Here is a 27,040-nt window from a genome sequence, read left to right as displayed (position 1 = left end):
GTGTTGATTGTATTTCGTAGTTCTAAAATTAATTTTAAGAATTGTTACAGTGTTTCTCTCATTAAGTCTACAATTATTTCTAGAAGTAGTTATGAAATCCTTATTTTCATACTCAGATTGTTCCTATTTCTTTCAATGATTCCGAAATTATTTCTGAAAGTAATTATGTAATTATTTATTTCAATAATTCTGTGAGATTATTGCTTTCAGATAATTTTTACAATAATTCTAAAATTATTTCTTTCATTTAGGTGTTTTCTAGCAATTCTGCAATTATGTATACCTTTTGGACGATGGATTTTCTCTCCCGAAGTATATGAAATCGGGTGTGTGGGCTGCAACCCCCCCCCCCCCAAATGCATCAAAAAAATCTCATCAGTTATAAATATCACTACGACTGCTTAACCCTTAACAGTACATGCAACTTGTAAACTTCCTGTGTGTGTGTGCATGGCCTAACTTAATTATATTGTCAGAGTTAAGTTGTTAGTGTTAAACTGGTGTTGTCATCCGTCTTAAATATTTTTAAGTGAAACTAGCAAATATCTGAATGTCATGCAAGTATCATGGTGAAGGTCTGCCAGCTCTCCATGGAAAGTCTTTTTAAAATGGGAGAACTACTGATATTCGCACCTTCAGGTTGGAAAACAGCAGAAAACCAACTTCAACCGACCACCAATGTGATGAGGCCACCGCGGTACAGTTTCCAATAGAAAGCGGGCTTCAACGATTTTGCTTTTAATTTGATGACTTTTCAGTATAAAATAGTTATTTTCTCAAAATCGTTGGCCGGCCACAGCAAAAAGCTCTCCAAGAGGCCACATTCAGCCCATGGGCCCTAAAATTGATTGTTGCTGATGTTTTAGAAATTTTATTTAACGAATTTCGTACACGTTTTATCTCAATCCCCCCAAAAAATTTAACTTTCAGATAGTTTTTCTTGCCATCTTTTCTCGAAATGTCCGAACAACTTCCTTCAATTGAAAAATGTCTCCCAACCACACTCTTAATACATTTTCTCTCTCCACTAAACCATTCAAATTTGACAGTTGGCGTTATGTATAAGTAATAGACACACACACGCGCGCGCGCGCTCACTATCGGAGTGAAAAATAAAAAAATTGAAGTCAACGCCAACAGGTGCCAATTTTGTAGAAATGAAAAAACCCTGCAGCTGCCTGTCTCTCATTTTTTTTCTTCAGTGCAACATACAAATGTAAGTATAAAAATTAAAATGAAAAAAAGAAAGAAAGAAAAAGAATTGTTATGAAGAAAGAGAGGAAATATTCAAGACATGGAGGGAAAGAATATATGTTTTTTTCCCTATAACATATATATTGTAATCCCCCTCCCTTCTCAAGACGCTGGACAGAAGTGTGGTGAAAATAATAAAAGAATAAGAAGTAATACTTACAAGGAGGGAATAACTTCCTGAGAGAGAAGAGAAAGAGAGAAAGAAGCCTCGAGACCGGCACGTGGGGAGAGAAGCAGACGATAAGGATTTCAGAAGAAAAACATCTGCGTGGCCGAGACTTCACTTCGGTAGGTGAAGCAGACGACCAAAGCGCAGACGACAGAAGAGAAAAGGGAGAGAGAGGTTTATATACGCCGTGTGCTCTTTTCCTCTGGAAGCATTTTATTTCCTCAACAGCGAGCATCGAGAGCGGACGCATCTACCGAGTGCTCCCGCTGCTCTTCTTACTTCTCCACAGTGATTTCAACTCCGCGAATCACGCTCCCAAAGTTTACGGAACTACTTCTCAACTTTATATCTTGGTACATCTACCATTTAACTTTATATCTTGGTGTTCCTTTATTTTCGGGAATCATCATTATGCGATGGAGTAATATTTATTACTCAGGATTATTCTTATAAGGTATTTTGTGTGTCCGAGAACAATATTGGAGGATACGTTTACCGTTTTTATTTTTTTTTTTTTCGGATATAACATCAATCATGTGCCGATTTGATATTCGACTGATGGCATTTCTCAAGATTTTCGTTTTGTTTACGGTGTGCTCAGGAGTGCTGTCCAAGTCCCATAATGGGGATTCGGAGGATTTAGCGAGGATAGTCGGGGAGTTACAGGGTCAGGTTCTGGCTCTACGAGAGGCTAGGAGCGAGGATCAGGCTACGATATTCAAGTTACAGAGGAAGCTCCAGAAGCACTTTGATAGATTGTCCGAAGAGTCTTTCGTGACGGCCGGTGGATTATCAGTGGAGAAAACGACAAGCACTACGATGCCAATGGTTGTCACTACGGGTGACGATGACACCGTCGCGAGGTACGTGACCCACGGTGATATGTCATCCGAAGACTTTGGTGGTAAAGCGGGAGATTTGGACGAAGGTGTGATTGATAATAATAATGGTGTGAAGTCGTCTTTGGTGCTGGGACTGTTGGAAAGCGGGCGTCAGAACCTCCACCGACTGGACTCTCAGCTTCGTGAGCTGAAACAGGACCTGAATGAAGTCGTTAAGGCGAAAACTGAAGATATAAACACTACGGAGGACATAGAGGAATTTAGATTAGAGGCGGATTCGTTGAGGGATGAATTGCTCCGTCTGAGGCGAGAACTGGACGAGGTCCGGGCCCGCCGACAGGAAGATGCCCTTGCCGTGAAACAGGCGAAGAACGCGCAAGTTACGACGCACTGGCTACAAAAGACCGTCGAGGACATCAGGAACGAGATGTCGGAACTTGCTGCTTCGGTGAACGTGACGGCTTCGTTGAGCCAGAAGCAAAAGGAAGAGGCCGGATTGAGTCTCGCGAGATCGGAGATTGCGGACTTGCGGAAGCGGCTCGATTCCGTGTACGTCACTCAGGAGAGAGATAACGCGTGGGTTGCGCAACTCAAACAAGATATCAAAGAGATCAGGCAGAAGCTCCAGGACGTGTCCGTCGGCCATCAGAAGCTTGCGCATGAGGTAAGTCAACCAAATTTAACGCATCTCTTCAAGTGAATATAGTAACTCATTCTTTTATTGAAATATCTTCAGAATAAAGTCAAACAGTTGACACATATACGCAACACTTAACAATTTGATAATTTTGGAGAAATGGAACTTTCTTCAGAAATATTTCATCTTCAAAACTAAGTAGTTTTAAATGTCATATTGCTTTTTAAGCAATTTAAAGAATTCACAAACAGGGCCGCCACTAGCGGGGAGCAGGAGCGTTCCGGCACCCGGTTGCCGGAACAGAGGGAGCGTAAATTTCATTCTTTAATTCAGTATTTCTCAAAGTGTACGTCGCGGCTCCTAGGGGCGTCGTCAAACTTCGGCAGGGGCGTCACGGCGAGCAGGGATATTGATTTGTGTGCCTGTCATGCTTTGTAGTGGTTCTTTTATAAGGGAAAATATCTACTAAAGTATTCTGGAGAGCCGCCTACAATCCATGTATTAGGCAAGGGTGAGCCACGAGTGGAAAAAATTTGAGAGCCACTGCTTTAACCTCTGCTTCAACATTACGGGGGACATATGCGTGCTTACCCTGACTGACCAAGCATCTAGAGTTGCGCCTTTGTTCATAAATAATAATATAAAAACGGGTCACAGTTTTAGATATCATAATAATAATTTAAATAACCAAACAGAAAAGGTTTCACTTTTGTCAGTTATTGGGATATGTGCTGTGGTGACCGATAAGATGGATCCATGTCCCTCACATCCTGCATCAGGGCCCCTATTCTGGGATCTTTCGCCATGCCCCAAGAAAGATTTTTCACGGTCCTCTTCTACAGTGAATTTATAGTGTGGAAAAATCTAAATGGTAAGAATATTTCTTTGCCCTGTCAGCCTCACCTTTGCGGGGGCTATGGGTGGACCAACAGGTCACCGACTGTTAAGATAACAGACCTAAAGTATCGGCGATTCCTACTTATACTCAGGGCCGTGACTAGATACTAAGTCAGCACATGTGACACTCTCCGTAACGCTTAATGAGCTGTCGAAGAGTGAATCCATTACTTTTGTGATTGGACCTCCAGTTGCGACCAGTCCAATACTTACATGTACATCCGTTATTTAATGCATAAATTTCGCTGAAAGTAGGTCTGTAACTAGGAATTTTTGGGGAGGGGGTGGGGTTGGCGAATAAGATTTTCGCCCCCTCCAGTGCAAAATTTGACAATTCTTAATAAATGTTTGCTTGTTCCTCCTTAAAATTGCTGCCCAGGGCAGTTGCCTCTTAACTTCCTCTAGTAGTTCCGGCCCTGCTCAAGTCAAGGGCTTCTCAAAAAACTCTTTGACCCAATACAGTGAAACCTCGATATAACGATACTCTGCGGACTAAGAAAAAATAGCGTTATAGAGGGTGTATCGTTACATCGTTATTATGCTACACCTGCGTATTAGAATTTTTTTTATAAAAGAAGACGTACTTGATTTCGATAGTATTGCCACCATCGATAGTTTTATATCAAAGTGTTTCTTTATTAACATTATGTTTTGAAGACAAAATAATTATTACACAATTTTTTTTATCCCTAATAATTGCCATTTGGGGGCACAAGCCTCCATTTTGCCACTTTCTGTAGTTCCGGCTCTGTAATATGTAACTGACTTTTTGACTAATACTCCTATCAGTGAACTATTAAATGGGTAATGTAACAACCACGGGTAACCACAATGGACGGTGAGAAAGAGTCATTGTGCAATGAACGGGATCAGAAAGGACCGAGAGATTGATGGTGGAAGATGGGAGAACTCGGTAGACCGGATAAGAAGGTGGACCGTATCCTAAGTTCTCTCCATCTTTACTAGAGTTGTTGCGTAGCTTTTATAATTAAATCCTCCGCTCCTCTCTAGAGAGAGAGAGAAAGGAGCAAAGACCATTGAGGAGGAAAAGGAGAAAACAGGAGAGCTCTCCCTATATATTTCCGCAGAAATTACTCTTCCTTGTCCCGTAGCCTACCTCGAAAACTCTTGGTTTACGCGTTCCGACATTCCTGGTGCATGGGGGAATATTTTACGTGGCACGCGGAATGGTTTCACATATATACGTAATAAGAGTAATTTATACAACATTCTTATGAAATCTCAAGTGGCTTCCCGATCTCTCAGAGGAATTTTCGGAACTATTCATTAAATATGTATCGTTGGAATTTTGCTACTTTGAAGAGGGGATGTGTGCGGGTGGAAAACGTGACGTCTACACGTTCTGACTGGTATTCACGTGCATATACTGCACCCATACCCACTCTGGTCATTACGAGAGAGAGCGTCTCGCTTGATTCTCTTGTCATGTTCTTCCTGGGGGTTTCACGGCGGAGAGGAAATCCATGTCGGGTAGAGGAAGCATATTCACCTGAATTCTCTGTTATACTTGACCACGACAGCTAATGAACGGACTTGCAAATGACCAACCAAGATAATGTTGAAGTTCTAGCAGTATAGCGATTATTAAAGGTCGGGCTTAACAAATCGCAAAAAGATTTAAGTGCACCAGAACAATTTTTTAGACTCCAAACATTGTTTTCCCTCGAAAAACAGGTAAGAGAGAATGTTTCTTTTGACTTTTCCAGGCCATGGTGACCGCCTTCGGTATACGCTGATATTAATTAAAAAATTTTGCACTGTCCTCAGATTTCAATTTAGTAACCAGACATTTTTTTCAGCTCAATACATCAAAGAAATAGACCTTATCGGTTTGAAAGAGGAGTTGGGTTTGATTCCTAGTGGATACCAGATGACTTTTCTGTCCGAGTTCACCTCGGCATAATATCCAGAAAAAGGTTATTTCCTTGACATAATTTTTTTCTGACGAAATTTGAGAGGCCAAACCTAATTTCTTAATTGTCATGGTGACTTGGTACCTAGGATTTGTGAAGCCCTGGTTGTAGATCCCTTCGAAATCAAACAAAGGATATTATGCTACTACTTTTCAAAAAAAAAAAAAAATACTAGAACTTCAGAAGGAACTCCTTGTAAAATTCAATACGCCAGTGTAGACAGAAAAATTCCTGCATTGGGAATTCAACTCACGTCAAAGGTAAAATATTCTCCTCCAAAACATCTGAAAATTGAATAACCCAAAGAAAAGAGGACCGAATCCTATTACTATTCTGTTTTCTTGAAAAATACTTCAAAATAAGAATCAATAAGAAGCTTGGAATCTTTTACGGTTATGGGGTATGGGGGGGGGGAAATGTGGTATTGGGTTGTCAAAATGGACCCAATCATTTGTCATCACCATTAGTTCCGTCCCGACATTAGTCCTCATTAAGATCTTGACGAATTCAGTCATCAAGGACTATGAGAGGAAGAAAGGGGGAGAGTTAGATAGGAAAAGGCGTGAAAGAGTCATTCATCAAATTCCTTCGCATTGCACCTGCATTAACGGTTGTCAGAGGATCGATATGCTTTTATAATAAGAGATTTTTCCTCCACGTAATCTCTGTATTTTTCATGATTAAGATGGAAATACGTGATTCATCATGTCTGTTACGAGGGGAGAGATGATATTTCATGCCAAGAGTTTGTCCAGGTGACAAAACTTTTGAAGAAAGTTTTTGATACGTAACAGTCACGGCTCATATTAAAAAAAATCAGAGATGAAAATTTTCAAGAACAAGATCACGGCTCATATATAAAACCACAACACAGAGATGAAACTTCTCAAGAATATTTCCGATACGAATAACAATTGCGACTTACATGAAAAAAAAAAGAAGAGAAGAAGAAAAGATAAAGATGAAACTCTTTTTTAGACGATTTGTGATACGTAACAATCGCGGCTCATACGTAAAAAAAAACCAATTATACAGAGATGATCATAGATCCTCCGTTAGTGAAAGCTACGCGATAAATAAATCAATTGCGTGTCAAGGTAATCACCCTCGAAAGTCAAGGTAATGAATACGGGTCATATCGTGATGGTCGATAGAGGTCACTTTGGTCCATGCTTGGAACGGATGAAGATAAAAGCATACTATCGGATTTCCCATGGTCATATTCAGTCCTAAAATGTTTTTTCTTCTTCTGTCAGTTTTAATATCTATGGATTCCAATAAATTCGAGAATAGACTATTTTAAGAAATTGAACTGGCTCTAAATTCTTTCCCATAAAAACGGCATCTTTTTCCTTATTCCCCGAAGAACCAACTTGCCCCTAACGTAATATTTTTAAGTGAACATCACGATAAGACCCGTAAAATCGTTGCCCCCCCCCTCCTCCCCATCCTTATAACCTAGATACAAACATTCAATATTACAACGGTACTTACTTCCTTCAATGAGCAACACCTCCGAGATCATCCCCCCCCCCCTCCCCGTGCCCACTATTAACGGAGAGAAATGTCAATGGTGGAATTGAGAAAGCAACTGTTTTTTCCCCTCCAGAGAGAGATTTTTTTTTAGGTTCTTAAAAGAAGTTCGGAACATAAGAGAAATATGAGTGAGAAGATGATGAAGAGGGGCCACCAAAAATAAAAACCTTCTTCACTCCCTCATGGGGAAGTATTTGATATTTCGGAAATGAGTTCTTCGATAATAATAATGAAAGCGGCAAAAGTTGAGCGAGAAACAAGAAATGACACTCTTCTTCCTTCTGCTATTATTTTTATTTTTGGGCGGAGGGGGGGGGGATGAAAAACGTCGCCTCGAGGAAGAATATCATAAGTAATGTCGGGCCTCTAGAAGAAACAGCGTATTTATCAGCTCTGGGGTGTTCTGAAATAGGTATACCTTACCTTTAATGTACGTATAAATCGTCATTTACATCGAAATTCACAATCCCATTCAATATGGAATTACTTATAGAATTCCCCAACCGCGGTTCGACAATCCATCGCTAGAGGTTTCACAAGAAAAGGTATTATATGGCAGAAGAAAATAGTTTAAATGTCTTCGTCTTATGGGGGGGGGGGGGGTATCCTCTTATTGGAGTTACAAGTTTCACTGATTCCTGAAGTAATATTGAAGTAACATGCTCCACGGCAGTGGTTCTCAAAGTTTGTGATCTTTTGGGTACCGCGACGAGCTTTCCTTATTAATTTGTGTCTATTCAATAACATGAAGCAGCCATTTGTAAGACTATTCTGGGGAGCCACGAATACATGCCCATCAGGGCAAGGTAGGAGCCAAGGAAGACAAAAGTTTGAGAACCATTGCTCTAGGGAACCATTGAAATTACAAAGTGAATTCTCCCATAGCAGACACTCCGTGTAAATGGACACTTTTGAAGCTCGCTCAACCGGGTTTCAATGTATTTCGCTATACATTAACGGGCACACCCCGTTAGCGGTATAAAATGTCGGTCAATGGGTGTCCGTTATTGAGGGTTTCCACTGTACCTTGTATCCTAAGATAGCTCCTACATTATAGGGGTTCCCTAACTTTAATTTTTATCTGCAGTTAGAGAATCAGTACAACGTAAGAGTTATCTATAGAATGATATTGTTTCAATGATTTGGGGGAAGAGTTCCCAGTGCACGATTTCTGTTAGAGAAAGTGGGTAATTTGCCCAGCCCCGAAATTTGAGCAACATATAACCGACTAAGCATCTTTGTAACTAGCCAACGGGGGGGGGGGGGGGAGACAAATCCCAGCTTTGCTCAGGACCCGCCCCCCAGACGTTCGGTTGTTCCAACTACCTACTGTTGGGGGGGGGGGGTGGACCTTCAATGTAGAAATTACCTGGAAGATCGATGTTACTGATGTTGTCAACCGTTTGCTTTAGGAGGAGGTTGAGAAGAAATGAACCCTCACTGGATGGCCCTTTGCTCCGAAAAAAGGGGGTTTTCCATTACTGCAAGACTTTTGCAAGGGCGGAAAAGTTTGAGGAAATACTGCATTTTTGTAATAACGTCCAGATGATCCTTCTGTGTAGAAAAATGCATAGCAATAATCTATTTCAACGAGAAAACTTCGATAAATGTGAACCGTAAATTTTCTAAGGTATTATATTATCAGTAAATTAATCCTCATTTCAAGATTTCGAAACTTCGGCAGTCTTAGGTAAACTGTAATTAGTGAAAGGTTTTGAAATATGTACACACTGTCCCACAATTCATAAAACTCGAATCAAATTCTCTCTCTTTCTCTCACCTCTCTCAGAAATTTCGGCTTAGTTCGAACTCGGTTCTTGAACTTGAGTTGATTACGACACTTCGCGTTTTCAAATTATCATTATCTCTGGATGAATGGATTACCTCGTAAATTACATGTAGTTAGAAAACCGTGCATAGACTCATCGTAGAAAACCGTATCAGATTCCCTTGAAATGACGAGATTGTTATTATCACAACCCCCCCACTCACTCGATTTCCTTTGACAAATAGCTTTACGTGGCACTGATTACAACCCTTTCTAGACGGAAAACTGAAATTAAAAATCGAGGTTGTTTTTCCCGCAAATATATTCCCTATATTGATGATGATTCGCGGGCGGAAATCCATTATACATTATTCAGGAGAGAATTTCGTGTGATTCTCGTAGGTAAACAAAGAACACAAAGTGCTTTTTTTTTCCAGAGCTGTAAATTATTTACACATTTCCTTGGTTATTACCACTGCGAACTCTTTTATCCTAGATATTTTAAGCCACCAGCGCTTAAAGGTTATTGTCAAGTAAATAAATTTCAAAGATAGAGAAGGAAGGAGAAAATTGTCAGAGCAATTCTTGGAGCTTTTATATAATATTAAGGGAAAAAAAGGATTTGGCCATGAAAAGGGTTCTCGGTCGACGGGGAAAAAAAAAAGCAATGGATTTTTGAAATCCGCGGATCGGAAGAGAAAGCGGATAAGAAAAATAAAGAAGAAAACCAGTACTAATGTCCCACGATCAATCATCTTTCCGCCATGTTCCGGTAATGCTTATTACTTCTCAAGACAACCGCTTCGGAATTTTTCCAGAATCATGGCTCGTCAAACATTTTTGGGGTTCACCCCCTTCGTTCCCGTTTTGCGATCTATGAGGCGAGAGCGCGCCTATTCCTCACTCACTCATCCTCCTCCCAACACTCATTTCTTATCTATCAAAAGATCTTAATTCTTTTCCGAAGATTCTTTTGCTGCCGCTTCTGAATAAGCGATTATTTTCAGCTCTTCATTTCCATTAGGGGGAATTTTTATATTTCATCTTCAATTCTCTCTCCTCTCACCATGTATTTAAGATTCTTGAAGAGTTTTCCCCTCTATTTTCTCTCTCCTCTTCTTTTAACTCCTTAATGCTCTCTGAAATCTCACTCTTACTCTTCTTTCTTTATCATTCTTCCTCATTATTTCTTCTTGTTTTCTTTTCCTTTGGTATCTTTTTTAAAAATTTTCTTTTCACACCAACTTTTTCTTTTTTTAAAAATATTATATTCTTTTGAGATGGGGTTTGCAGAAAACTTCACTTTCACCGCCACCATCATTTTTCTGTATGAAAATCACCAGATTGAACGGGAATTCTATTTTTCTTTACAGTTTTTTTTTTCTTTTCGACTGTGGTATCTGCTTTGTATTCTTCTCGGTTATGTACATTTATTTTTTTTTCCTTGCGAAAAACAAATTCTACTCGATTTCTTGGTGGCAACACGACATCATTTGCATAAACTTAAATGTTCTTTTCCGCCCTTCTAAGGCAAGAAACAAACAAATATATATATATATATATATAAAAGCAAGTTTTTTTTCACCCCTAAAAACTTATCCATTCTTTTGAAGTGTGTGTGAAACAGATGCTTTTTTTACGGGGTTTTTTCGATCTACTATTTAACATATTGTCATTTGATATAAATTACTGTAATTACGGTACGCGAAAAAAAGAGAAAAAAACAATATGGGTACGGACTCATTACTCATAGATCCTTTTAGCTTCATTTTTTATGATTTGCATTGTACTAGGATAATATCAGTTTCTTTTTGTTTTTTTTGGTGAAGAGGTAATGTTTCAGCGACATAAAATATTAATATGAAAGAAGAATGAATATTTATAAACTTGATACGTTCATTTTTTCTTATTCAGTGGTTGTTTTTGAGTCGTAAATATCAAAGGAAAATTAAATATTCTGGGTATTGTTACCTTTGAGAAAAAAAGTCTAATTTTATAATGCATTGAGAGCATCTTTAATTAGTGGGTTTTTTTTAATAAAGTTAAGGGGAAAAAAATAAGAGAAACTGTATAGAAAGTACGTTCTTGTAATGAATACGCTTGAAGTTTGTATAAGAAAACCGTAGGAAACTGTGAATTTCAAAAAACCCTAATAAAATACAGAAACATCTCATTCAGTTTCTCCTACTATTGGGCCTCCATACACACACATACACAAAAAAAAAAACTTGAACATTTTTTTCCCTCCTCTTCTCATGGGAAAAAACATGGTGTGGGAAGATTCCTGGGGGAAATCCACAAAACTTGGACAAGGATCGGAACGCCAAGCATTCCCAACACCACCAATACGAATACAAAAAAAAAAAAAAGGAGAGCGAAAGATTGGGGGAAGAGGGACTGGAAAATAATATAAAAAAACCTTGTTAAAGAGAGACTCTCTCTCTCTCATGGCTTCTATGTCTGTTGTGTATATTTCCCCCTACAAAAGTGAGAGACGAGACGAGAACTCTTCTCATCACACGACCGAACTCTCATGGGAATCCACAACATCACATTCACACGACCCAGGGATCACAGGATTCTCAGCGATTCCCATGGAAAGGGAAAACATTAGGAAAAATCCGTTCAAATTTTTTTTTTTGGATCTATTTCATGATACTGACCATGGACGTGGGAACAACTGGTGATGGGGGGGGGGGCGAAGAAGAAAATCGCGAACAAATGCTGGCTGCATATATTTGGTAGTCAGTTATTTGTGTTGTATTCCGTTTCTGGGAAGGATGGATGAACGCGCTGTATCCCCTAACGAGAACGTTAACACTGCAGAGAACAAGAAGCTTCGATCGGAGTAGATTAAAAAAAAAAGTTCAAAGATTTATGTCCTATAAATTTCGGGTGAAATGTGGAACAAAATTTAAGATGGCATATTCAGCATAGACGAAAGCTTTTGATATTGTGACCAATTACCACCAGGTTGGGCTCCCTTGAATTTTTCTATAGAGACATTTGAAGGAATATGTTTGTATGCATATAATTACAAAAAGTTTTCAAATCACTTGCGGTCACTCAAAATGTTTTAAATTTCTCATGGGGTCCTTAGTGTGGTTCACAAATTGGCAAAATGTAAATTAAATTTGAAGTTGTAAAATTTCTGTAACTGTCAAAAAACGTAATTGCAAATTTATTTAATTTTATAAAAATTAAAATGGTTCAGTTCATTCTATTTACTGTACATTCTATGTACAGTTCCTAAAAATGGCAACTTTTGAGCTAATGAAAACTTGCTAATATAGATAAGTAAAGATGATAAGTAGTAAAAACATAGAGATTTTATGTACTTTGATATCTCGATAAATACTGCATTTAAAATTTAATTTTTTTCGCAAATGATTTTTCAAAAATTTCTTTATTTTTCCATATGTACGTGACCCCTCAAACATATTTTCAGATTTCAAGTCGTTTTTGCACGTCATTTGAAAACTTTTTGGTACAAAAAGTATGTTTCTAAAGTCATCGGTTGCAGAGATATCTGCTGTGCAAACAATTTGGGACATCCTGTATAGAGAGGTATTTAATTCTTCCTACGAAAATTTGAATGAGTTCCGCAAGTTTTGGGTTTAATGCGAATTCAGTGCAGGCCCTCTAGTGCGTAAAGTTGAGTTGGTTGCCACTTTATTTCGACCTTGTGATGGAGACTCTCACACAATGATTTCTCAAAAGTTGCTGAACAATTAGCCGACAGAAAAAGAAGTGAAACTTTCGGATTTCTCAAGTTTTAAAGACCGGAGTTATCGACATTGCTCAGGCATGTCTATGAAAGCCTTCGACCTCTCAGCCCTCTTTCATTTCACACCCAGACAATGTAGTACCACCGGGAGAATTCAAATTCCTGTTTCCGCTGTGCTCGTGTCAAACATAAGCGCTGGGAATCTTTAATCCTTTTTAATAAGGCTCGATGTGACGCCGTGATCAATGCAGCTCATGTTAGTTTGGGAAGGGGGGGGGGGGCAGATCATCTGTGAGCGAAGAGCTAGAAAAGCCGAGGGGGGGGGGATAGATGGTAAAGACTCTTTTACGGAACACATACACATATCCAACTCCGCCTTCTACGAGCCCAGGCTCAAACGAAAGCCCCCCGCCCTCTCTGCAGGGGAACGGAGTGGAGAATGAGGAGACTATTCGTGTCTCCTACGCATTCCGGGAAGGAGAACCAGGTGCGTCAGTAGTTTAATGAGGATGTGTGTGTGTGAAAGGGGAATGTGTCTGTGCGAGGCGAGCGGCGATGGTAGTGGCAACCCTTACGATAATTACTGTAACTAATTTACTATATTAACAGCCTCATTCTAAGCGAGTTTTCAAAGGAAAGTAATTTTACACTGTTTGGGTTCCCCGCTCACGAGAGCTGCCTCTCCCAGTGAATTAGCACTTCTCTCTGTTGTGTGTATGAGCGTACGTACGCGATTGTTTGTTGTGTTTGGTACGCCCTTTATAAGCGCTTCTGGGCTTTAATATAGAGTGCATGACGCTCGGAAGGGCCGCACGTCAGCAGGCGCCCCGAATTGAAACACTCCAGGATAAAGCAAAGCCTCCTCCTCCTCCTCTTCTGGAAAATAGATGAGTGCACGGATCGCACCTCGCTGTTCCGCTCGTATTTTATAAAAGCGAGCGGCAATTTTCATAGGATCGGGATTAAATGTGACGGGGAGGGAAGTCGAAAGAGGGATTAACTGATATTTTCATTCCTCCAGTAAAGTTTGATGAACGTCAAACATCTAAGGCGTCAAATGCAAGGGAATTATACGGAAGAGACTCGACACACTTGGAGATGTTTTTCCTGCCTTCTCTGTCGAAACAATTTAATTTTCGTAGCGTGAATTCGGGATGTGTGTGTGTTATGATCGCAGTGTACAAACAAATTTAAATAAATGTCTCTTTCTCTTTCGACATGATTAAGTCTGAGAGCAATAAAATTCGAGTTCACCTTCATGTTGACTTTACCGACTTCTTGAAAATGCTTTTCGGAGATGTCTTTTAGTTTTTGTCTAATCTTAATGTCTTAGCCGCTTGTCTAGTGTCTTTATTGTTTTGATTGTAGATAAGAATGATTGAAGTAAGACATTTAACGTTTTTCATTGCCCTAAAATCAGGTCGATGGACCAATAAATTTTACACCCACACCATTGAGCAAAGCTACTAGGGCAGGATAACCACTCTTATAGTGATTTTTTTTTAGAATTTATAGAATAAAAAGAAAAAGATATATATAGAAGAGAGATCACTGGTTTCCAAATTGTGGCTCGTGAGAGAATTTCCAAAATAAAAACGTTGATAAGAAATTCATTTTCATTTTACGTAAATAAAATACATCGAATAAATACAATGTCTCAACTCTTGGCTGAGCTATTCACCGTATCAGCATGTATCATATGGTAAACTGAAATTTCTGCACCTATGATAATGAATACACGCTGAGAATTAATTTATATGCAGGGTGTCCTATAAATTCGTAAATACTTTAAAAATCATAATAAATGAAGGAATTGGTATATTTTAATGTGATTTTAGCGAAAAAAATAATTCTCACGGAGGGGTATTTTTCGTATGGGAAAAAAAATTAGTTCAATTTTTTGTCGATAGAGGGCGCGTCGATCTGATTGGACCTGACTCTCTTTCAAGTCAGAAACTTTTATAGAGCTTCAGCCGGTAATTCGTGGCTGAAATAAAACAAATTCACCAATAGTGCTTTGTCTACCAGATGCCAACATTACAATAAAAACCTTTTGAAAGCGCCAGTACCAGAAAAATTCCGAAATGCACTGTTAACCGTACACACTGAATTTTATAGGACTCTGATTTGGATATTTCCGGTGATTTGCTTTCTTGCAGAACCCTTTATCGACTAAAATTTGAACTAATTTTTTCCTTTCTGTACCAAAAAGTCCCCCTTCATGAGAATAACTTTTTCACAAGCCTCGTATTAAAAAATATACCAATTCCCTCAATTTTTATGAATTTTTCAACTATTTACGAATTTGGACACCTGGTACATAGAAATAATAAGAAACAAACAAGAAAACTATATGGCAGCAAATAGAAGTGCAGTCACTGTTTTATTTTGAATGAAGGTGATAACGTTAGGATGTGGAGGTGGGGGGGGGGGGGGTTATAACCGATAAAATTTTTGTCAAAAATACGAGGGTTGAAATTAAAATTCTTATCATGGGGGGGGGGGAAAGAATTAAATATTGAAAACGTTTGGGAACCACTGATATAGGGAATCGGGACTCCAGCCCGATGTTTGAACCTGTTTGCTTCCCATTTGCAGGTACCATACCGTCGATCCAAAAAAAAAAAAAAAATGGTAAGCACTTTACTTAGTTTATTGGCGTACCCTTCTGACAGATTCGAAACGTATTTAGATGATTTTGAAAGAACGCAGTTTAAATAAGGGATTTTATGACGCCACTATATACAGTGACCAAAATAAACTTTATACTTCATAGCGTATCATCATGGGAGATGAGAGGGATGAATTTGTTTTTAAAGAAATGAAATGACGAACACTGATCCCACCATCGAGCGGCATCAATGAATTCCGTCTGGTAATGTGTAAGCAAGCCCATCTAACCCCATCATCGTCGAACCAAACGAGAACCCGTCGGACCTGACGTAATCCTCAACGACCCGGGCGTCATTTACTTCTTATCCAGAAAAAAGAAAACGAAGACACAATCGCAAACGAAGAAGCCTCGAATTCTAGTTGCCCTACTACTGGGAATGAAGGGAAAAAAGGAAGGGAGCTTCATGGATATACCCCACGCAGATTACCGAGAAGGTAGGATCGAAAAGTGGACGGACTAGAAGGGAAAAAATCGGGAAAGATGTACAAAATCGAAGACCACACGAACCATCGTGAAATTGTGATAGCAAGAAGCAAAAGAAAAAACATCGAGGACGTGTGCCGCCAAATGGTGAGACATCGAGGGGTACGTTGTTACAAAGCTTCCCATCTAGACGCCAGGCCGCAATTTAACGCCCGAATGGAGTTGAAAAGCCGGATATACGTATAATTCCCGTTCCTCCTCCCCTTTAACGGGAGACGAAGAAAAGGGATAAAAGAGAGAAAAACAAACCTATCCTTATTCTGAAGCCGTTGTTTGTAGCTGTTTTATTTCGTGTACAAAGGGGAAAGAGAGAGAAAGAAACTATACAGTCACATAACCCAGTCAACCAGAGACGAGATAAGCCTTATAATATCCATTCTCATTTTCTTTATGAGCTTCCTATTCCCTTTGACCAATGAGGCGGCAATGGCAATTCCTACGGATATGTATGTATTGGCTGAAGTAGATGAAGCGAAAAAAAAAGCTCTCTTTTTCTGAGGCAAAGATTCCCTTATAAAGTGTGGGAAAATAATGCTCAGTAATATGTCCGAGTGAGGATCTCCTTCTATAAGAATGGGTAATGCGAATGTCGCTGGCTTCTGGAATCTGTGCTGGATTTTCCAAAAAATTCACTGGCTCTCCTCCTAAAAAATGCAGCAAATATTTCATTTCTATCGCAAACTTCGTTAACTGTGTTTCTATCATTCACCTTCAAACTCATTTTCCGGTCACCCAGTATATAAAACAATTGAAGTCATGAATAAGTTATAAGTTGAAGTTAAATTTTTCATTGTTCCGAAGATTTATGTATCATATCAAGCCGGAAACAAGGAGATAACGAAAAAAAAAAAAAATCGGAGGACGAAATGGGTCAACGCAATATGGAGTGCAGTAAGTTGAAACAGAATTTGAAATGGGGGATAAGAGATTTGGTGAGTGCTGGCTAAGTACTATACAGAGATGTGATAACCCTATATTGTACATCCCATAATAATAAAACATCTGCCCACGCTGTGTGCACCAGTTCCTTTTTTTAAAGTTCAAGATAAAAGAAAAGCGGGGCGCGAATATACAGTCTGGTTCACTTTCTAACAGTTTTCAGAGAGGTTGACATCACCCATCTTGCCCTCTTCCAGATGAGCAGATGAGTCCATACACACACGCATACACCAGGCATATTACGTAGCAAGCAGCACGCGGCGCGTGCACGAATTCATCTGCCCGCTATTTTTTTTATTTTGCAATACAATACTGTATATCCACCTCCATCAGCTGCTCGTTCCCGTTTCCGGTGAAGGAGCGAGGGAAAAAAAACTGGATTCTACCTTTCTTGAGTAATTCTTTCTCTTGTAACCGTTGCACTGTACAAGGGGGGGGGGGGGCCTCTACAGAGCGAGAGAGAGAGAGAGGTAAAAAAGAGCCACCCACCCAACATACGAGAATTCAAGCGGAAGGTTAGCTGACACGACGAGCGGGTAAAGCACCGCAATGGGTGCCTCCCTCCTTCCTCACGATATATATGGCATTCTTGTAGAAGACACGCGAGTAGAGGAGGAGGAGGCCGCCGAGACATCTGCTTGTAAAGTTACAACATCTGCCCATCAGGAAATCGGAAAAAAAAATGTTATCATCTGCTTGAAGAATTTTTATCCTTGCTCTCTTGTGCAAAGCATATAACGATATCTATCCTGATTGAAACAAGTAGTAAATTATCACCAGACAGTAAAATTCTAGTAGCATTCCAGGGGTTGTGTTATCAGCAATCGTCCGAGAGACGCTAGTTGAATAGAGATTTAATGTTTTCCGAGTACATTATTCCCGATATAACGACATCCTGCTGACAAAAAAAGAAAATATCGTTGTAGAGGGGTTATCATTTTATCGAGGGGCAAAATTTTCATCGCTTGCCACCAAATTTGTGTGCTGTTGTTAATGTCTCTTTCAAATCGGCGTTGTTAATACTACCAGCAAATAGCTCATAGATGTGTATTCGTCGCAAAAGTTGTAATTCATTATTTATAAAGAAAAATCACTTAATTGCTTCGTACCTGTAAAGGCGCTCACTACATCTCGCTTCTATGTACTATACACAAAACAGCAATACCGGTAACTTCATTAACACTTTCGAGGGGGCAAGCGATGTGAAAATACCGATGTGACTAGATGACCTCACAAAATGAAAACCAGCTGAAGAGTTAAAAAATATATTGAGGGCAATTCTGAGCGAGTAATGGAAAAATGTCAGTGAGCGATTTCAAAATTTCATCATAAAAAGATTTACGGTAAGTATATCGTTGTATCGAGAGGAGATAAACATTAGACTAAATGGAATTTCAAACATGATTTGAAAAAAAAAAATCGTAGTTGAGAGATTTATCGTTGTATCGGATATCGTTGCAGCGAGTTTTCATTGTATATAGGTACCTAGGTATTCGGCGGCGAACCGTTCCGGAACTCGCGGTGAATGTCTCAATCAAAATGCGTCCGTTGTATCAAAAGAAAGTTGGAAGAAACTCATACACAACCAAAGAGATTTTTCAATAAAAGCAATTCACACGGGATCTGATCATGCTCTTGATTCCCCATGGTCCAATTAGTATCAATAATTTCAATATGAATGTGCGTACAATAGAGTCAAATAAATAAACATCTTCTCTGAAACATTTTTCCTCCCAATTTCTAAAACAAATTTATTTTGAATGGAAATCCAGAAAAACATTATTATCATGAATACATTAACCAAAGGGAAAATTAGAGTGCTCGAATATTTTACTTCAAGAGAACCTGTGAAAGAAATCCGATAAAATTCATAAAAATCAAAAAATAAATAAGAACTCAAAGTACACGTAATCAAAGAGCGAACAAACTGTCGAAATCAGTGCCGATCCCACTTCAAATCTTGAAATTTGGTATTTGCTGAAAGAAAAACGAGCGATGCGAATGTGAAAGCATGTTAAGGTAGGTATCCTGAGGGAGGAAAATGTTCTTGGCCAGAAATTTCAAGTCGTATCTGACAAGAAAATAAGACGATTGGTGCATTTGAGATGTTTCTCGGATACTTAACGTGCTTCCTTTATACCCGAGATCTCAGATGGAAATGGAGAGAGAGAGAGAGAATAGAGGTACTTCGAATTTAAATTGCGTTACGGCGGCATCGAACGGAAGTGCACTTTCCAGCATCCGAGGCTAATTGAATCCGTCACTTGGTAGTTCACCTGGAGTTTTGTGAAGACGACGACAATTTCCAATTGTAAAATTTTTCCGTGTGTGAGGTCGATCTTCAAGTATATTTGCTAGAGAGAGAGAGAGAGAGACTGTTTACTATAATACCTCTTTATTTGTATACACTGTATAGTACGACTCCGGGAATGGCTTTTTTATGGAAAAAACTAGTCAAGGTCGATATATAGGATAGCACAAGAAGAGGAAGAAGACATTTCGCCTTTACCCGACAGCTAAATGAAAACGAATGTGCCTCGAAGGGACCGTGTTATGTCTTCGGAGTCTTCTGTAAGACGTATAGCCTGAATAACTGTTTACGGCGGAATATATAAAGCGAGAGAGTGCGATAAATAGTCAAACTTGCCCTGGAAAATTGAAGTAGGTATCACACAAGATATGTGTGGGTGTATGTGTGTGTAATGTGTATCGGATATTTCATTACCGCTTTCTTATTGGTTAATGGTGAAACAAATTATAACTGTTTATCCCGCTTCGAGGGATTTAGTGACATAAATCTGAGCGAGAGAAACAAATTTTGATCAAATTAGGTCCCCATAAACAGAAAACATTCGAGAGACTCAGTTATAACGACATTAAAGGGACCACATAACACTTCGTTTTAACCAAAGTATCGTCAAATCCAAAACTGAGGTTTTTAAGATACTGATGTGGAATATGTTATCAGATGCTATCATGAAGTGGTTATGATAGCCAAATATAAATAATGCAGAAATAAATCAAGATTTCATTATCTCTAAATAAGGACTTCCCTGACAGATACGCAGAAATTTACATCTTTGAAATCTGCATCGAGGATGAACATGAAGTGTATTCATTTGACCCTGACGCATTCCTTGAAGTACGGTTCTGAATATTGAATGTTAAGAGACCCTTCAAACGCGAAAGCTAAAAGGGAAAATGCATGAATGGATAAAACAATTAAGAACTGTTCTCTGGAGGATATTTGTAGCATTATTTTGATTCGAGCTCAATTTCTAAGTATTAGTGGAAAACACCAAAAATGTTGATTGAAGAACCCGAGATGTTTGTAACCTTGTTGTGTTTTGGGATATAAGATACATATGTGGGTTAGAGGCGAGCGTTGGGCTGAGGAAAAGTTTGAAAAAATTTCAAATATTATGGTAGAAAAATTAAAATATCGAAAGAAAATACCTTTTATGTGCAATTTAATCAATATCAGTCGATTAAAGGACTTTTTGAGGGTTGGCGCCTCAAAATTTCTCTGAAAGAAATTCTTTGTGCCCCTCACCCAAGCCTTTTGTGCAACACCACAAAGGTCAATCCTGTGTATGCCTCTGATACAGGTCCCATGTATAGAAATCTATGGCTCCAAGGAATCCAGTCCATACCCTCACGTACAACGATTGGAAACTGAACAATGATCGAAAAATCATGATAGGACTAATGTTTTAATTAAGTTGTATATCAATATAGAAAATGAAAAATTTTATATCAGTGCGTTGAACTAAATTTCTAAGAATTTTGAGGAAAAGCAAAATTGTCAAAAAATATTTCGTTGCGTCCAAGGTAGTTACATTTCGTTGACATTGAAAGCAAAAAAACGGATGGGACCACTACGCTTGTTGACGTTACAGGCAAAGTGCCGTGATAACAACCTAGTTCAACTATGTTATGCATGGGAAAAACAAACCTCCAACACTCCCTTCCCTAACTCTATGACATAACACATTTTGAACATTTCACACGTTTCTTTAAGTGGAAAACATCATTCTCAGGAAAAAATCTCTTTCAGTTCTGAATACGACACCTTTCTTCGACACATAATAGTCTTTGGTAGGTTATGCAGAAACAGATAAAAAAAAAGGAGGAATTCATGCTCCATCTAGCACCATATAAACAAGTGTATGGAATTTTTTTTTATTACATTCGCTTTCGTTGAATGTCCGTTATAGACTTCACACACACAGAGACGAGAGAGAATCCATTTCCACGGCTGAAACAGCGCCCAAGTCCTTTTTGAAGTGCTCGAAGGTGGTACAGGGTGAGCAATCTAGCAAAAAGGATTGAATTGCAAGCGCGCCGCGTGTAAAGGACATCCTTCAATGTCTATTTCATTTCTCCCTCTTCCTCTGAGTGAATAGAAAAGTTAGATGGTGGAATTGAATGCAGCAAAAAGAGCTGTTAGGAGTGGATGCAAAGAAAAACGAAAAAAAAACACATTTTGCACAAGTTCTTTAAAACCTTGAAGAATGAAATTTATCACCTCGAGCGATATTACGAAGATTTCGTGAAGAAGAGGTGGGAAAATGAATGACGCACCCACCAAGTAACATAAAAATAAAATTTACAGTTCCAAAGCACTAAAAGAGAACTATTACTTTTAATAAAAGCTACACCCCCGTCCTACTTCCTGCAATTTCTCCCGGTAAAGTATCTTTCCGGAGCTTAATCCTTAAGAACCACCACCGCCCGTCTAAAAACCTACCATCTCTCATACTTTTCTCAAACAGGAATTGTCCCTTGGTCCTGGAACGGTTTATTATGCTTCGGTAACGATCATAATAATAATTGTTATTATTATTATAGTAGCAATAATTCATCGATTATATTCGTTTTTCGCGGTGGCGTCTTTTATGACTCTTCCCTAGCACCGGTCGTTTATGGCGGTTGTGAGTCGTCGTCGTCACTTCTTTGTTAACATTCTCTTTCGAGGTCTTTTCAGGTTTTTAATGAAACCGCGAAATTGTCTTTTATGTAATTACGAGCAACTTTATTGGTCAGTCCCTCCCCTTGTAAACATCATCAACCTTGAGGTAAAATGCTAAAACCCCGTAGGTAGGAGCTCCAATGCTTAAATTGTGTGTCGCATGTCTTTGTAAAAGACCAAGTCTTGGTCGTTTATCTATCAGGCCTTCAATTCTCCAAAGGCCACTGGATGTAGGTGCCATGAAGCGAAAGAAATTGGTTTTGCTTAAAGCCATCCGAACCCCCCCCCCCCTCTACGTAGAATAGAAAAAAATATCTATAATGTATAGAAGAGGGGACATAAAAAGAAACGGTACCACCCCACGTTTTTTTCGGAAAAAAAATACAATCTGTAATTCGATTCCTAACCAAACCAAGACGGTGGAGGCGAAGAAAATAATTTTTTTTTTATCTAAAATTTTCACCACAAGAGAACCTTCGGCACCCTATTGACATATAACATATGAAAAAAAATGAAGCGAGCGAAACCCCCTGGTGGAGTCCCTTCACGTTCTCGCGATGAATAGTTCCAATACTACAGCCGAAAGTTTTGGAAATCTTTTTCGGGATTGTGATTTATATATGTACTTATGCCATATGCAGGGCAAGAATATATAAAAAAATAAGGTCTCTCTTCTCGGCTCCGACAATGCCGAGAAAATTTGCTTTTTCTCGTCGATTTTTCATTTTCCCACTACAACATAAATACACACAATAAGCCCCACCAAGCCGAAGAATTCTTTCCGAGCTTTTCATGAGCTCGAAAATATTTCATTTAACCGCTTTCAAAGAACGCACTTCTCCGTATTTTGCTTCTTCGTTCGCCAAAGAGTTCTTAAGGTTGGAGGGGGGAAAATGTTTTTGGCAACCTTTAATATATAGAGTTTCTCGGGGTCCCTAAAAATGTGTAAATTTCATACGATTTATGTACGTATTATCTTTTTTTTTTTGTCGCTGTTATTATAGCCATATTTCTAATGTTATGTATATTTTTTCATAAGTTTTGAAATGTATGAGCAGAGGCAGATTTACGGTTTTGCCGGCTCTATGGCTTTACGAATTTGGCTGCCCTTCTTGACCAATCACTTCTCAAACTTACCGGCCCGTCCAGATTCATAGGACGATGGAACGAAAAGTTTGGGAAACTATGATATAGTCAGTCCCTCGCTCTCTAGTTCACTCTTTTTGTCACTCACTCTAAACTGGTGTCCCCGCCCTTACCCCAGGAAACATTTTTGGCTGTTCACATGTTTGCACTCACTTTAGGTCACTCTTTCGGTCCGTCACATACTTGCACTCTCTCTGGATCACTCGTTTGATTGCACACTGACTTTGCTCATCTTTTGGTTACGCACATGCTTGCACATTTTCTAGGTAATTCTTTTGGTCGTTTACTGATCTACCTAGGCAGAAGGCGGATTTATGATTTTACTGCCTGTGGATAATTTTATTTTCTCCCGCCCTTCTCCTACACTACTATTTTTTTTTTTTTGGTTACTCATTCCTAAAATTTACCGCCCCTTCTGAACTAACAACCATGGACTATATACCGCTTAGTCTCCCTCCCCTCTGTAAATATGCCTCTGTATATGAGATCATTAAGTTAAATGCGAAGTTATGTCTATGCCTAACGAATTTTCGTTCCTCTATTTTTACGCAGGTTGCCGAGCTTAAGGAAGAGCTCAGTGATAGAGTTTTGTTCGATGCAGAGAAGAGAAATACACGAATACATCGACGGGATGCCATGGAAACAGGTATGATAGAAAGTTTTTCATTAAGTGGAATTCTCGAAGTTTTATATAAATATTGACAAGCTCGGATCTCGTTGTTTGGAATAATTTCGGAATTCCGAGAAAGAAGTTTGTCATCCTAAGTGTAATGCACCTTCAAGCAGATCATCCGAGTACAACGTGTTTATTAATTTAAATTCGCGCATATTCGACTGTGATTGCGTGATTAATAATTGAACCAATCAATTATTAGTTGATCATTAATCAAAGGCACAGTGTGTTCGATCGAGTGCACCTCTAGTTAAGTTTTATACCACCAAACATCCGGGTTAATCAGTTCCGACTCGAGAATGAGTGTTCGTGATCATATCGTTAATAAATGATGGCACGTGTACTGAGTGGCTAATGATTCGGTGCTTCGATGCACATACAATGTAGAACGGTTGCATTCGGAATATATTTAAGCGTGTTTTATTATAATCGTAATCAATTTGCATATTATGAAGTTTGGAGTAGGGGGCACTGATTATTGATTGTTTTCTATTTTTCAGAAATCCCAGAAGGTCACCAAATGAGACACCGAGGCCATTGGAAAGCTGAAGTTGAAGAGCTGCGAGACACGATGTCAGCGATGCAAACGCACCAGAGGAAACTCCTCCACGATGTCCGTCACCTTAAGCATAATAATGCGGACCTATCCTCGAAAGTAGAAGCCCTGGAGGAACAGGGTTCGGACCTCGCTAACAGGAGCTCGTATCTAGGAGTCGAGCAGAGGGCAATGTCTAGGCAAGTCGACGCTCTGCAGAAGCAGACAGACCATACCGAGAAACGCGCCGAAGGCTTGAAATCGGTCGTCAACAACATCACGGAGACCGGAATCAAGAAGCTGCACGCTTCGACGCTGCAGCTGTTCAAGACGATGGAGACACTGGAAGACAATTACGATAAAACCATCGACGACATCAGGAAAGAAATGTCCAAGATGGAATTCAACCTGGCCCAGGTCCAATCGACAGCGTCGGAGCTGAGAGAGGAGCAGACCACGTACGACCAGACCCTGAAGTCCATGAAACACGACATCAGGCGCACGCAAATGGAATCCAAGAGAGATCGGTACAGGCTGATGGCTCTGAAGAGTGACGTTATCAACAAGACGTTACAGGATTCTTTGTTTCTCAACCAGAACTCGTTCCAGGAGTTGAAAATGAGTGAACTGGACTCTAGAGTGGCCAACCTGGCAAAGACTGTCGAGAGCGAGAGAGTTGAAGTGGATTACATCCAGAGGCAGATTTCTGAAAAAGCGGACAGCATCGACCTGAGCAGATGGGAGAGGACCCAGGACAGACTCAGGGAAGTCGTCCTCAACATTACAGGAATTATACCGAGGATGACCAAAGAGGAAGAGAATCTCCACAAAGAGATGGATAAGTTCGTTCGCCAACTTCCGAGAGGTAATTTTTTTTTTATAAATCTTATAAAATTATCCGGTACTTCATTGGTATATACGATAGCTGCCAAGTCTCCCAGATTTTCCGAGAGGGACCAAACTTCTATTCCATCTTCGAAAATTCATTATATTTCCCGATTTTCGCCCTGAGTGTTAAAAATTCCTACTTTGAGGGGGGCGGGGGTGGATATTCGTAAAGAATTTACCATGAAAAAAAGACCGTTTCTTTCCTTTTTAATCCCTGAAATTACGTCACAGGTATGTTATAAATTGTCGCTATCGCATCAAATTAAATAATAATAATAATTTTCGGTAAGTGAGCTGAATTCGTCGAACATCAAGTGTCAATTCAATCGAAATTGCCGAGATCACTTGTATATTCTTTGACCATGTGTCCCGTTTTGGACCTGATAGCGATTTTTGTTGGTGTGATTCGATTATGGAAGTAGTAATGACAAGTAAATTATTATTTCATTTTAACCAATGATTGGTGACGGAGCTAATCGGTGATGGCTTGAACGATGTCACGTTTTTGCAAAGGAAAAAAAATCCCTACATTGCTTTCCAAAAATCTCTTTTATATGTATTTTTGCACAGAATTTGAATCCGCGCAAATTTCCCCAATTCTCATTCGCCAAAGTTGGCAGCTGTATTATAGCAATCCCTTTCTGATCGCTGGAAGGTCCCTGTGAATTTTGCTTCTTAACAAAACTGATAAGCTATAGCTACAAAAAAAAAAAAAAAAAAAAAAAAGCAATAGCTAGCAGGGGCCTTCCTCATTGCGGGAGAGTCGCTATGAAGTACGAATTGCACCAACGAAGTACCGAAAAAAACAACTTTGGACCGCAAAAGGTCAATCTTTCATAAAATTCACAGTGTCTTTAGGAAGCTGTCATTCAGGAAGAGTAAAATTCTTTCAATTCTTGTTTCAGATTGCACATTGGACAAGACATCAAAAAAGAACGCTAAAAACGGAGTTTACCTCATCCAATTGCCGCATTCTACATCCGAATTGCACGGAAAGGCCACAAGGGTGTATTGCGACATGGACACCGCCGGAGGAGGCTGGATCGTGCTGCAGCGCCGGCAGGATGGCAGCCAAGACTTCAACCAGAACTGGAGCAAGTACAAAGAAGGTTTCGGAGACATCACCCGTGATTTCTGGTCCGGCAACGAACTCATGCACCTCTTGACGACCGACAAAGAATACGAGCTGCGCATAGACCTCTGGGACTCGGCCAACCGCTACAAGTACGTCGAGTACAAGACTTTCAAGGTCCTCGAGGAGAGTGACGGATACAGGCTGGCCGTCGCCGGATACAGCGGTAACGGCAGCGACGCTTTCGGGTACCACAACGGGATGGCTTTTAGTACGCCCGACAGGGACAACGACGCGAGTTCTGCGACGCACTGCGGACAGTTTTACGGCAGCGGTTGGTGGTACAACCACTGCCAGTATGTGAACATCAACGGACGATACAGCACAGGTGTCACGTGGTATGACATTAACGGCAAGGAGTGGTCGGAACTGACTAGAGTCGAGATGAAAATCAGACCGGTTAGGGGACAATACCACGCTTATGAAGCACAAACTAGACCCTGAAACGACTTTTTTCTAATTTCCCAGTTCTTGTGACGAAAGAATGAAAGACACATCATATCAAACGCACCTCGAAGTACGAGGGTCGTTTCTGTGTGCTGGTCATCAGAAAAAAAAAAAAAAAAAAGAGCAGGAGCTTCCTCATACGAGTATAGTCGCCAACCTGATTCGCAATGAATACGAAGACGGACATTTGCGCAACGTCGAATCAATACCCAGACAATTCGTGACGAGACTTGAGACTACGTTGTGTTTGTGACGACGTCAAAAGCGTCACAAAATTATTTGAGTTGATGATAATAGTGCTAGTCTGCTTGTTGTGTGCCGTGAAAATTTCATAATGGCTCCAAGAAAAGTGAATTACGTGCCATATGATGGATTTGAATAAGAAAA

The 27,040-nt window shown here is 39.6% G+C and overlaps 2 protein-coding genes across 3 annotated transcripts in view; one reads left to right on the top strand and one right to left on the bottom strand.

Annotated features, from left to right (window-relative positions):
- Positions 1-27,040, bottom strand: part of LOC149087721 (uncharacterized) — a 468,106-nt gene that overhangs the window by 160,604 nt on the left and 280,462 nt on the right. The gene's annotated exons all lie outside the window — the stretch shown is intronic.
- LOC149087724 (uncharacterized) lies at positions 1,571-26,754 on the top strand. The gene is made up of 4 exons (XM_089231602.1): positions 1,571-2,929; positions 23,531-23,624; positions 24,152-25,051; positions 25,980-26,754. Exons 1-4 carry the CDS (start codon positions 1,958-1,960, stop codon positions 26,648-26,650), a joined length of 2,637 nt encoding a protein of 878 aa, XP_089087728.1. The 5' UTR covers positions 1,571-1,957; the 3' UTR covers positions 26,651-26,754.

This window comes from Pholcus phalangioides, unplaced genomic scaffold (assembly GCF_987345545.1).
Source record: "Pholcus phalangioides strain wild (caught in Gottingen) unplaced genomic scaffold, Ppha-v1.0 ptg000004l_1, whole genome shotgun sequence".
Taxonomy (NCBI): domain Eukaryota; kingdom Metazoa; phylum Arthropoda; class Arachnida; order Araneae; family Pholcidae; genus Pholcus; species Pholcus phalangioides.
The sequence above is the reverse complement of the archived record's forward strand: the minus strand, read 5'-3'. Positions and strand labels throughout refer to the sequence as shown.

Excerpts from the sequence above, each read along its gene's own strand:
- LOC149087724 (XM_089231602.1), top strand. The coding sequence starts at position 1,958 with ATGTGCCGATTTGATATTCGACTGATGGCATTTCTCAAGATTTTCGTT. Across the intron at positions 2,930-23,530 it reads ATCAGAAGCTTGCGCATGAG|GTTGCCGAGCTTAAGGAAGA; the intron begins GTAAGTCAACCA and ends ATTTTTACGCAG. Across the intron at positions 23,625-24,151 it reads ACGGGATGCCATGGAAACAG|AAATCCCAGAAGGTCACCAA; the intron begins GTATGATAGAAA and ends TCTATTTTTCAG.